The following is a 13361-nucleotide window of genomic DNA, read 5'->3' as shown; positions in this document are numbered from 1 at the left end:
TGGACACAACTTCTCAGGCCTTGTCTACACACTGAAGTTGCACTGGTAAAGTTCCATCAACCGAACGATTTCCAGTGGAGTGCACTCACATTTGGCTCCTTGTGCCACGGCGTTGTGTCCATGCAGCCTCAGGTAGCACTGGCAAAAGCATGGTGCACTGTGGGTAGGCATCCCAGTGCCCTCCATGCAGCCTGCAGGTGCATCACCTTGCGGGAAATTTTCACTGTGCATTGCGGCACCGTGGGATACCTCACAAGGAACTGTGGGAATGTGGGGACAAATACCCACAATTCCTCCTAACGTATTTCCCATGATCAGCTGTGCCATTTACAAGCTCACCACGGTGAATCTGGATACGGTGCAGTGGAATGCAGCGCTCTTCCTAGTTACATTACGTCACGGTAATCACACAGCAGCGACGCTTAATGGAGTGGCCAGCCCAATGAATGCTGAGCGGCGTGCGTGTCTGTTCATCACCAGCCCCGTACAACCCTGAGGAAACAAAGTCTTCGTGGTGCCTACCTGAAAACTGAATCGCGAAGCCCTGCTTGCTGGTGAAGAAGTCGGTGTTGAACTGAAGGACGATGGAGTTAAAGGTGCTGTGGACGTCGCTGGGCAAGCTGGAGCCGCTTATCTCCTTTAAGACAATCCCATTCTCCACCGGCCCATCCCATATCCTCAGGACGTCGTGGAATTCCTCCGTGTGGAAAACCATGAAATGGAGACTGCGTGGAGGAAAAGGAACAAACGCTCATGAGAATCCTTTGCAAACTAAATACAGGGGTAGGCATCCAGCGGTGTAGTCCAGAATGGGCAACTATTAGAACACCCCCGTCAATGTTACCTCACATACAAGCTAAGTAGAGGACGCCATTTTGCTCTACCCAATGGAGTCCTCCATTCTGTGTGTCCTCGCACACCCCACGCTGAGTGGAGGACACCATTTGAGAACAAAATGGCATCCTACATGAGGGCAAAAGTACTGGTATGGTCATTCCAGGGTGATCTGGCCTGACTACAGCACAATCTGTGTCCTTTGTGGATGCAGCTAAAAATGGGCTTGATGCCAATAAGAGACAGCACGTCCGAATGGACAGGGAAGCTGATGGGAACTCGGGTGACCTGAGCTCTGTTCCAGGCTCTGCCCCTGGCCTGATGGTTGACCTAGGGCAAGTCTCTTCCCCTCTCTATTTCTGAGCTTCTCCATCTGTAAAACAGAGATAACCTCCTTTGTGAAACACTTTGAGAGCTACAGATGAAAAGTGACTCCATGGGAGAAGGTGCTCAGCGCTTTATGAAAATCAGGCCCCTTCATGGTATGTCTAGCTGGGCATCCAAAATCTCTAACCAATCCTAAAACTCTTCTCCAGAGAGAGGAAGGGCCTGATTCAAAACCCACCGAAGTCAGTGGGAACGTCTCCACTAGGGACTTCACTACTGCCATTGATTATACGTGCAAGGTGCTCAGATACTACGGTGACAGGCGGGAGGGTAAAACCTTAAGACAGACTAAAGTTAAGCTGACACAGAAAAGTGTAAGGAAATTGTGGAGGAGCAATTAAGGGGCAGCCAAGGTGCATCCAATAGTGTTTTCTTGAGCTCTTTTTATTAAAGATAAAGACAAACAGAGTAAAACGGGGAAGCTGTTCTAAACCCAGAGGAAATGTGCTGGGACCCTTTAAGATAATTGACCTGCATGCATCTAATTCACATATCATCCCTTTGTTGTCTGAGTCAAACTTGGCTGTCCTTTTGCTTCCCAGTGGAAGAGCTTTTTGTCACAGGCCTGCATCTCTTGATAAAGGGGGGAGGTGGATCCTGAATGCTGGAATGCAGATCTGAAATGGGGAGCAGGGTAAAACAAGGGGAGATGGGAAAGGATCTTCTGGAACATTGTAGGGCAGGGCTGAGCTGGGAGCATTGCGGAAAATAGGAAATGAAGGGAATTCTTGTAAAGGTGCAGGGCAAGTCTGAGTTGGGTAGCAAAGCACTGGATTGAGTCAGGGGACAGGAAGCGTGATGCTGCAAGGTGGGTCTGAGCAGAGCAACACAGGTGTGGGTGGAGTGCAGAGTGGAGAGACGAAAGCCAGGGAACTCTTGTAATGTGCAGCTCAGGGCTGGACTGGGTAGCAGGGCACAGAAGGAAATGGGCAAGCTGGGAAGCTCCCATTAGGCTTCAGCACAGGTCTGATCCAAGTAACAGGTGATTGTGGAAATGGGAAACCATGGGGGAGCAAACGTATGAACCTCTCCCTAATCTTCCTCTCTTCCTGCTTTCATTCCTTCTCTCCTTTCATTGTGCTACTTCCATCTTTGAATCCTTTGCCACACTCAAGTGAAACACTAAAACTTTAGGAATTGCCCCACATGTGGTCAGGGCAGGTATGTGCAATGGACATGGGCGAGGTCCCTGGGGTGCAATTGATTTTTCCTCCCCTTTTCTTTAACTCTATTTTTATTGTTTTTATATCAAATACCAAACATGTAACAAAACCTAATCCCCTCTAAATATATGCACAAGGGGGAAATGGCCTATAAACAACACAATTCAATGTCACTATTTATAAAACCTGGAGAGGAAAACCGAAAACCAAAAACCCCTGAATCTATAGAGATCATGCAGGGCATCAGTTATTAAAGTGATTAAATACAAAAAAAATAAGTCAGAACACAGCCTGTGAGCATCAGGGACTAATACACACCAAGCTGCAAATGGAGGCAATCGTTTCTTGCGTGACCAAATGTCCTCATATTTTTTTCCAAGCGTTTCTCTTAGGCAAAGTCATTTTCCCCAGTAGTGTAATGCAGTAGTCGAGAGCTCACTCAGCCGGTCTGTGTGTGAGGGAGGAATTGCAGATGTCCATGTTCTCAGAATAATTGTTCTGCCCACTAAAATAGTTACAGCAATCCATTTCTTAACGCTGACTGGGAGTACCATCTCCTCCAGCGCCCCCTCTATCCACCAGCTTGGAGAAGGAACAATAGCAGCACTTAAAGCTTTTGAGAGATTTTCAATCAATTGATTTTCAAGGGCTTCACTTCCTTTATTTGTTTTGCTTTATTCATTTCTCCTGAGGTAGTGGCACCTGGCTGCTGCTTTAATATTTTAGTTCCCTATGCAAGATAATGGTTACTACTATAGTAATGCATTATAGATGTTAGTCAGTGATTTGATATTATTAATTGACTACTCGGGAGGGTTCTGCATTTTAGGCTTTTATTTAATATGCTTGTTACGTTTGTTTTAATGTAATAATTTTGTACAGGAAAAACAATGAAATATTGATTAAAACACAGAGGAATTCAGCTCCTGGGCTCTCCTGCTTATTTATTAGGCAGCATGCCTAGCTTACCTTGTATTAATGCCAACAACCTCCATTTTACCGGCTTCCTCTTATAACTTCTCAGCCTATAATTCTGCTCCCCATGTAGTGCTCTGAGAGGTGACCCCCAATTTCTCCTCATTCAAATTCCCTCCCATCTAAACCAACTTTGAAGGCTTCAACTCCTAGGTGAGGAGGACTAGGAGAGGCCCCTTTGCATGCCAGGGAACACCCCAGGGAGAGAGGATTGGAAGGTGTGCAGTGCCCCCCCTCACCTTGACTTCCCTGGAGGGCGAGCAGACAACCAGGAGGGTGAGGAACGATGGTCTTATGGTTAAGGGCACCAGCTCATAGAATCGGGGAATCTGGGTTGTGTTCCTGGCTCTGCTGCGTGACCTGAGGCAAGTGCCTTAGGTTCTGCAGTGAAGTAAATGGCAGTCTTTCCACTGACTTTTGTGGGCTTTATTTCAGGCCCATAACTCCCATGACTCAGTTTCCCCATCTGCAAAATGGAGACAAGAATACCTCCTCACAGAGATGTTACGATGCTCCTTTGAGACTGAGTTCTGGGACGCTCAGGCCAAAGGTGCCATAGCAGATGAGGTGGATTTCTGTCCTAGATGTACCCTGTACTGAAGTTTGCTTTGGACACCATCGTTTACAAAACTTTAGTTATTACAAAGCTAAATGCAATCAGCTGATAGAATAAGTTCCAAGAGAATATCTGTATAGTAAGAAATTATGACCAGCTCTCCAAAATATACAGTTAGAAAGGAATGGAGAGGAAAAAGGAGGAACAACAGCCAGTGAAATTACGCAATGTTCTCAGTTTTGTATTTATTGTAATACTCTGAATGCAGATCACATTACTCTGCGCCATATATTTCGTTGCTTCACCTGCCTTGTATCAAAGGTTTCCCAGTATGCTACTGCCTACACCACTGCCACTGTGGGCTGTTATCTTGCCTGTCCTTGTAAGGTAAGCAGGGTCATGCCTGGCCAGCACTCAGAGCAGAGACCCTGGGAAGAAGTGGGGTCGGTGAGTCAGTAGATGGCTCTCCACTTCAGAGTCAGGACTGAACTAATGGTCCAGTGTGGTGGCAGAAGTGGTGCGTCTTTCCATGGGAGACAGAGGTTCTGTCCACTTGTCCTCTCGAAGTTCCTCTGGAACTTTGCAGAAGGGTTAACTCATGACCCTGATTCCCTGATCAAATTCCATTCTACTTAGCCAACGCTTTCCCACGTTGCTACAATTAGATATGGGATCCCGCTTCACTTCCTGTCCCAAACACTTGTGTCAGATAGCAGCACACTTTTCAGTGGCCATCTGCCTTCTGCTTCAAAAAGATGTGAAATGACTGCTGCACACACACAGTTTGCAAAGAACTTTGGACCTTCCAGGATAAGAAGAGCTATCTAAGTGTAAGATACTGTCATTATTATTGTTAACCAGGGGAGCTGTCAGCACAAAGTGACAATACATCAGGGTTCGGCCCCTTTCATTCCTTCATTTAAAATGGAAAGCCGACAGGCATCTATAAATGGAGATTCCCTTTGATCTAATAAGGAGGAGAGGATGGAAGATGATAAAATACAGGTTGGATCTGATGAGAAACCATCAAATGAAAAAATGTCCCATTCAATTACATCATGTAATGGCAGGCAGCTAAAAAGTGACAAGTTTTTAAAGTGCTTATATACCAATGTTAGAAGTCTAAATTATAAGATGGGTGAACTAGAGTGCCTCGCATTAAATGAGGATATTGATATAATAGGCATCACAGAAACTTGGTGGAATAAGGATAATCAATGGGACACTGTTTTTGCAGCGGCAGTCAAAAAAGTGAACAGAATGTGGGGAATCATTAAGAAAGGAATAGCTAAGAAGACAGAAAATATCATATTGCCTCTATATAAATCCATGGTTTGCCCACATCTTGAATACTGTGTGCAGATGTGGTCACCCCATCTCAAAAAAGATACATTGGACTTGGAAAAGGTTCAGAAAAGGGCAACAAAAATGATTAGGGGGATGGAACGGCTTCCATATGAGGAGAGATTAATCAGACTGGGACTTTTCAGCGTGGAAAAGAGACGACTAAGGGGAGATACGATAGAGGTCTATAAAATCATGACAGGTGTGGAGAAAGTAAATAATTTACTACTTCTCATAACATAAGAACTAGGGATCATCAAATGAAATTAATAGGCAGCAGGTTTAAAACAAACAAAAGGAAGTATTTTTTCAGACAATGCACCCTGTGGAACTCCTTGCCAGAGGCTGTTGTGAAGGCCAAGACTATAACAGGGTTCAAAAAAGAACGCGATAAGTTCATGGAGGATAGGTCCATTAATGGCTATTAGCCAGGATGGCAGGGTTTATGTCCCTAGCCTCTGTTTGCCAGAAGCTGGGAATGGGTGATAGGGGATGGATCACTTGATGATCACTTGTTCTGTTCATTCCCTCTGGGGCACCTGGCATTGGCCACTGTCGGAAGACAGGATATTGGGATGGATGGACCTTTGGTCTGACCCAGTATGGTCATTTAACTGCCTGTTTTTCATTGCCACATTATCACCAGGGAAAACACTGCATGACACAATGAAATCAGACTAAAACTGGACAAACTCTAGACATGCCATTCTATGTGCTGTGCTGAGGAAACCTCTGAAAATAAAATGACCAGATAGTAGGCTTAAAACCTCGGCGAAGAGTCTACTGAAGAAAACAAGGAAACATTAGCTGTGTTCCCATTTATCTAAAGCAACAATAAACAAACAAGATGGAACAGAACCCCCCACCCCAAACAGTCCAAAACAAAAAAAACAAACAAACCCTGCAATGTACTCAGCAAGGAAATGAAGTCCACAGAATCAGACAGCAGTCAAAAGTGCTGAATCATAAATCTATCTAAGCAGGAACCTCGAGCAAAGTGAAAAAAAAAAAAAAAGGACAGACTCAGGCAAAATAAGAATGGATCACACTGGAATCACCTCACATATCTCAGTGCAATAGCATTTGCTTCAGGGCTAATTTACCAGCAATGAAAACTCATCACAGGAGCAATTGGAACACAGAGCGGATGGAAAGACACATGTAAGGAAGCAGTGCGGGGATTGGGGGGGGGGAGGAGGAGGAGGAGGAGGAGTATAGCCAGGGAAGACTTTGGAATTCCTATAAACAACTTGTCCTACCAGCTGTTAAAGGAAAACCCCAAAAAGCTCTCCAGTTACCGGGAACAGTGTCTTACTTCCTAATGGAGCTTTAAGAAGCGACTCACAAACGACCAACCATTAAGCAGGGAGCCATCAACATGACAACCTGATGATCTAATGACAAGGGACCGGCTGACCAATGATTGCAGCATCTAGGACCCCTAGTCATGGACTCCATTGCACTAGGCATAGGGAAAACCCAGAACAAAGAGGCAGTCCCTGCCGTGAAGAGCTTACAATCGAAGTATCAGACAAGAGTCAACAGATGGATGGTTGGTTTGTGCATCCATCAGGGATAGCTGATTTTATGTATTAATTTAAGAGATTAGGTACCTTTGGGAACAACTGATCAATGCAACCGGGGCTCATGTAACTTCATGCCCTTACTTTCCTTACCATCACCCTCCCTTCCCTGTGCCCCAAAGAGCTGACAGTGTCATTTACGGCAGGAGACAACAAACAGGTGTAGCAAACAATATGGAGGAGGACAATTATTTTTGCATTCTGACAATCACTATTAGATGTATTAAAATGCAGCTAAAATCAAATGAGGCAGTGGTTCTATACATGAACCACAGTACAGTTATCTCCTGCTGAGGGGAAGGAGGTGGAAGGCAGGACTTCTGGGTCCTATTCCTAGCTCTGCCACTGACCTGCTGTGTGGTCTTGGAGGAGTCACGTAGGCCCCGGTTTTCAAAAAGTGCCCAACTCATTTAGCAAGCCCAATTTGAGGCAATCAAGGGCCTGACTTCCAGAGGGTGCTCAGCACCCACAGCTCACACTAACTTCCTGTGGAGAGGTGGATGCTCAGTGGGACTGAAAGTCAGGCTGTAAACACCTCCGGTTGGACACCCCAGAACTGAAGCACCTCAAATTACGGGGTGCTATTGCAAATTTGGGCCTTATCCTTTAGCTCCATCAATATTCTTAGCTGGAGAATGGCATTCATAATGAATTAGCCCCCAGTCAGGTAGGCAAATCCCATTTATAAGGGGCCTTGAGATCTTCAGATGAATGCCACCAAGGAGCCACAGAATTATTACACTGGCTACCTCCTTCTTTCTCTCAACCACTGTTGTTAAAGAATATAAGCCAGTGAAAACTGCGGAGCCCTCGGAGCAGGCAGGAGTTTGCCTCATTGAGCAACAACTCCAGGTGCCACCCTTTCTGCTCCAAGCCTCTCCCAAGTGCTCTCTGAACCCTGGATAAAATGGGCAGAAGGATATGCCATACATAGAGAACTGGCTTTTGCTGCTAGGTATGTAAGGCAGCCATGATTAGAGATGCTGGTCAAAGAGGCTTTCCACACCAGAGTGACATAAGTCCTCTAAAGAACAAGTGAAACATGCTGTACTCTATTACCCAAATGTCTGAAAGCATTAAGGGATTTTTAAGAGGGTGCAGAATGGCGGAAAATTGCCCTGGGTGCTCACTCAACGAGAAGGAGAGGAAAACCTCACCGGTAGCTGCTGCAAAGGAGACACACTTTGAAATGGAAATGGCAGGAACCCGAGAAAACATGAGGGGAAGAAGTAATGATGTAACACGGTGGATCTAACATTAAAACTAACCCCTTCCCAGAGAGAAATCCAGCCCTGCTCAGGGGTGAGACCTGCCTGCAGTGGAAGAGGGGCACTCCTGCAGTACAGGGACAGAGGGGTTCAACTCCTGGCTCTGCCATGGGCTCCTGAGATGACCTTTGGCATATCGCCTAATCTCTCTGTGCCTGACTCCCACTATAAAGTGGGGATACTAATACAGCCTGTTTCCCTCCTTATGACTATTTAGATGGCAATGTCTTTGAGACAGACACTGCCCCTTAGTAGGTGTATATGCAGCACCTAGCGCAGTGATATCCCAGATCTGGCTTTCAGCCTTTAGGCATTACGAGAATACAATTAATAATACTGAGCCAACACCTTCACTGACTGCGGCCATCAGGGTTTTCCATTAATGTCTCTCATTCAAGCACTGGCCCTGCCCAATTCTGCTCAGTTTACACAACATAAAATCAGGTCCTGAACTGGTTAAGAAGCAGAATGATTGTAATGCTAATGATTTATAGCCCATCAGCCAAAGGTTCAAGCCTCAGTTTAAGACTAGGACCTTCAGAGTCAGTAGTTTGGGGCTCCTCTTAACCCCCCCTGAAAGCGCCATACCAACAAAATAAAAACTGCTCAAATTCTGTGCCCCCAGAAGTCTCTAAGGAAGCCGATCCAAGCATACAAATATTTCTACTCATATTTTTAAATGAGACTTTGAAAAATGGACCTGTCAGTACAGTGCCATTCATTAGGCCAGGGTTAGCAACAACAATAAACTCTCTTACAACCCCGAGATGGCTGCTAAACCATAAAATACCACCGAATCAGCATATTCACAGACTATTCTTGAGCATACAAACAGATGTCGGAGACAAGTTTCATTTGTTTTACAATACTCCCCTCCCCCAGCCCCACCTCCGCACCTCTTTACTGGAGTTAAAGACATTTTACTTGCAATTTTATGGTGGGGGAGATGGTTAATCCCCTTTTGAAGTGCACCCCTTTTAACATTTGTTGCAATAATGGACATTCCATTTTCTATCTTCCTCCTTTTCTCCCCCCCCCCCTTGCCAAGAGATACAGCTTTATTCAAAAAGCTTTGGTGATTAATTTTAATGGAAGTTATAAATCAGAGCTTTATACAATTGTATCATGAGTGAAGAGGATTATTATTCTGATGGATTACCATACAAATGAAGTTGATGGAAATTCGCTCTCCCAACAAACCAAAATTCATCTGTTCTGTTTGAGCTGCACAAAAACCAGATGTTCGGAGGAACAGAACAGGGGGCTTAATCACTGATGAAAGGGAGGGTCACAATTTGTATTATCACCTGGCATAATTTCATTCCATTCTTGAGCCCTTCCAAACCATTGGTCTGATCCTACAAACATTAGCACATAGCATGACTCATTCATGTATTCCCATTGAAGTGGATAGGAATAGGTGTGGGAGTAAATTTACTCACAAGCTTTAGTGGAGGCAGGATCAGCCACCATTGCTCCACTCTTTTGGGCTCTGTGCAGGTGAATTATACTCACACCCACTCTAAGGCCCCTTTGCACAGTTACAATGATGTAGAAAGGCTTTGGGATAAATGAGAATCAGATCTCTGGGCTTCAAGGGGACGTCGTGTGGGCGTACAGGTCTGGCAGAGTGAATCCCATTGACAATAATGGAGCTCTGATAGGGTCAGAAATCTGTCTGCATGGATCAGGCTGCAAGACTGGGACCTTGTGCATGTTATATGCAGAGCCATATTCATCTAGGGCACTGTTATGTGCAGTTTATGCTAACTACACATGCAGTCTTTATTCCATGAATAAATACAGAACTCCGATCTTTTTCATTGTCAAGCCAGTGCCATCCACGAGTACTAAATTCACATTTATTTTATTTCTCCCTAGATTGATTACCTAATTGGTACCCAGGATTCCAGCAAGAACCACTGTTCCTACTGCTGCAATTTAATGCCTGCTTCTACCACTGCCAATTTAGAACAAGGACCATGGGTCAGATCATCATTTAAATCAGCAAGAGGTGATGCAAACTAGTTCTATTAATAGTGACAGAGCATGTACATGTTAATTGGAATATATCAGTTGCAACAAGGATGCGAGTAAGACATCAGCGGAGATAAGCTCAATCAAGAGACATCATTCCCTGATGGAAGCCAAGGAGCGTAAAAGATTTGCACGGGCTATTACAAAGTCCTTTGCAGGGGGATGGAAAAGGGGAAGAGCTTTTTGAGAAATGTTCCTTTGAAAGTCCCCCCCTTGCATCCATTAAGAGTTCTCATGCCAATTTCCCCAAACTATCCATCACTGAATCAGTTTGAGAAGACTGAAGTCATGCAGGAATTTCTACATTTAAAAAAACTGGACCAAATTCACCCCTGGCATAAACCCACTGAATAAAAACACCACACAGTTCAACGTGATTAACTGTCTCTGGTAAAGATCAGACCAGTGCTGCTGTAGCAGGTATGTTGTGGGTCAGGACAGAGGTGCAGGGACAGAGCAATGTGAGAACACAGCATTGGAATAGTAAGGGATTCTGCAGATCAGTAGAGACATATTACTGCAGAGCTTTTTATAGGAAGCAACAGCAATAGGGTGAATAGATGGGCAATGGAAGAGCTGGTCTAAATAACAATGTGTTGAATAAATTCTGCGCACTTCCCCATCTATTCGCAAAAAAATGTATTTGCAAATAGGTGTTGGTTTTGTTGGTTTTGTATTGAAGGCAGCTGTAGCTGGACTGGAATATCCAGTTAAGTGCAGGGCTGTATTGAGGTGGTGTGGCAGGGCTGCGGGGGAATTCAGTGCTGGATTAGGGAAGCTGGTGTCTGCACTAACTCTACGAGCCAGTGTTCTCAGCCTCACCTGCCTCAGTGCCAAATTCACGTAACTTAAAATCTAGAATACATTACATTTTAAACTGCAGTGAAGCAAAGGGTAGGACAGCAATAACAACAGGTGGGGGAGAAGCGGGAGGAGGAAACGGTTTCTGGTCTCCCTACTCGCCAGATGTTTGTGAACTATTTCAATCCTTCTTTTAGGAAGGATAATTCCCTTTTGTACGTTGCTTTTTTATTATTAAAACTACAAAACAGTGAAGTTATAATAAAAAGATGCCATGTGTTGCGATCTTATCCTTCCAGCTCCTCCACTCACTGCTCACATCTGGGGACCCACTCCCGGATTCTTTTGTCATATAGAGCCGAGTAATTCCACCGCTTTCGGATGAACTATTCCTAATTTACACTGGTGGTGTGAGCGGGAGATGGCTCAAGCCCCTAATTGCCTAGGATATCATCTTGCAGGTGCTTGGATCTCAAATACAAGCCCATTTGGTAAGAAAAACCAACTGGAAGCGCATTGGACCGAACGGGGGAATCTCAGTGCAGTACTCGGGCGGCAAGCCTGTTTTCAACTCTGAAATACATCCCAAGAGGAAACAAAATCAAAGTCTCTTGCATGGCACACAGACACAGGATTGAAGGCTAACAGATGAAAGTTTAATAAAGCAATAATATCAGACAACAGCAGAAGCAGCAGCAAATTACCTGACCTTCTCCACAGTGTGGAATGACAGATGTTTCTGACAATAAGGTGTCAGAGACAGGCCATATAGGGGATATAAATTAACCAAAGCCAGATTGTGTGTGTGTGTGTGTGGGGGGGGGTTGGAATGGTGCCACTTTTAACCATCCTGGCAGGAGAAGAGCAAGGGTTGGCGGCTCATTTGTGACCCGCAAAGCAAAATGACATTCTTTCTAACCTCTTTAAGTAATTGCTAGCCGTCTTCTAGCATCACAGAAGCAGCAAACGGGAAATCAACAAGCCTATAGTAACCACCACGTAATCCCAGCATAACAAACAAGACTGCATAAGAGCACATGGTAACCCAGCCTCCCTAGAGCAGAACTACCGGTCATGTTTTCAACACTGTCTCGGGGACTTGGATGTCTAATGGGAACTGGACATTCAAATCCATTGAGCAGTTTTGACCTCAGCCTACTTGTAAAAAGAACTGATAACAGAGAAAATAGATAATGTGATAAGAGATAAGAGAGCAAACAGGGCTGAAAACTGATTTTCCAGTTAAGAGGCCGAACCCTCCTCCCCTCTCCAGAGCCCCTCATTTTGTTCAGGTCAAGACAAAGCTTTTTTTTTTTTTTTTTTTTGCTTTTTTTTCCATTTTTTTCTGGCTGAAACAGACGACTGAAAAGAGTTAGTCTGGGGTTGAATGAAACAACATTTATTTCAGCTTTTCTATTTCATTTCTGGGTGTCCCCCCCTCACTTTCTTCTTGTTATTCTTTTCAAAGAAATCTAGCTACATTTCAAAACAAAATCTCCTTCTAAAAGGAAATGTTTTGATTTGGGGGGATTTTTTTTCTTCTTCATAGTTTCGTAGATTCAAAGCCAGAAGGGACCATTATGATCCTCTACTCTGACTTTCTGTATAACACAGGCCAGACAACTTCCCCCCAAATAATTCTTAGAGCAGATCTTTTAGAAAAACACCTTTAAAATTGCCAGTGATAGAGAAATCACCATGACGATTGGTAAATTGTTCCAATGGTTAATTATTCTCCACATTAAAAATGGATGCCTTATTTCCAGTCTGAATTTATCTAGCTTCAGCTTCCAGCCAATTGGATCATGTTATATCTTTCTCTGCTAGATTGAAGAGCCCATTATTAAATATTTGTTCCCCATATAGATACTTACAGGCAGTCATCAAGTCACCCCTTAGCCTTCTCTTTGTTAAGCTAAATAGATTGAGCTCTTTGAGTCATCACTTCTTCTTCTCCTTCTTTTTTGGCCAAAACTATACACCAAATTTGACCCAAATTCACAAATAATTTCTGTCAAACCAAAACTGCATTTTTAGCACATAAACAATTCATCCAAAAAGTTTCGCTCAGCTTTGCTGGCAAAAGAATGCAATAAACCAAAGCCTCATCACAGAAGAGCTATGAGTAAAAACAAGCAGCAAAACAGCCCCTATATTTGGCTCCCAACTCACCCTATTGTGCAACCAGCTTCTGCCTCTATCGTCCAAATGCAGTTGAGGTTGTGATCATAGGGTGTTGGGTATCCTGGAGACAATATCCGTCCTGATGACTCTCCTCTGATAGTGCCTCCACACTCAGCTGAAAAAAAACCCATATGCACTTGTTAGGAAAAGATTATTGATGTTCTGTAGCTATATACATGCAACAACCCCTAACATGGCTCACACACAAAGGATGTTGCACAGATGCATC

At 44.2% G+C, this 13361-nt stretch overlaps 1 protein-coding gene across 4 annotated transcripts in view; it reads right to left on the bottom strand.

Annotated features, from left to right (window-relative positions):
- Window positions 1–13361, bottom strand: part of CSMD2 (CUB and Sushi multiple domains 2) — a 549151-nt gene that overhangs the window by 150551 nt on the left and 385239 nt on the right. For all 4 annotated transcript variants that reach the window (XM_048825804.2, XM_075121410.1, XM_048825805.2 and 1 more), the window contains 2 exons: window positions 13121–13247; window positions 523–725 (listed from right to left, as the gene is read on the bottom strand). In XM_048825804.2, coding sequence (XP_048681761.2) covers window positions 523–725; window positions 13121–13247 — 330 coding nt within the window. The remainder of the gene's footprint in view (window positions 1–522; window positions 726–13120; window positions 13248–13361) is intronic.

This window comes from Caretta caretta, chromosome 19 (genome assembly GCF_965140235.1).
Source record: "Caretta caretta isolate rCarCar2 chromosome 19, rCarCar1.hap1, whole genome shotgun sequence".
NCBI lineage: Eukaryota > Metazoa > Chordata > Testudines > Cheloniidae > Caretta > Caretta caretta.
This window is presented reverse-complemented; position numbering and strand designations above follow the sequence as displayed.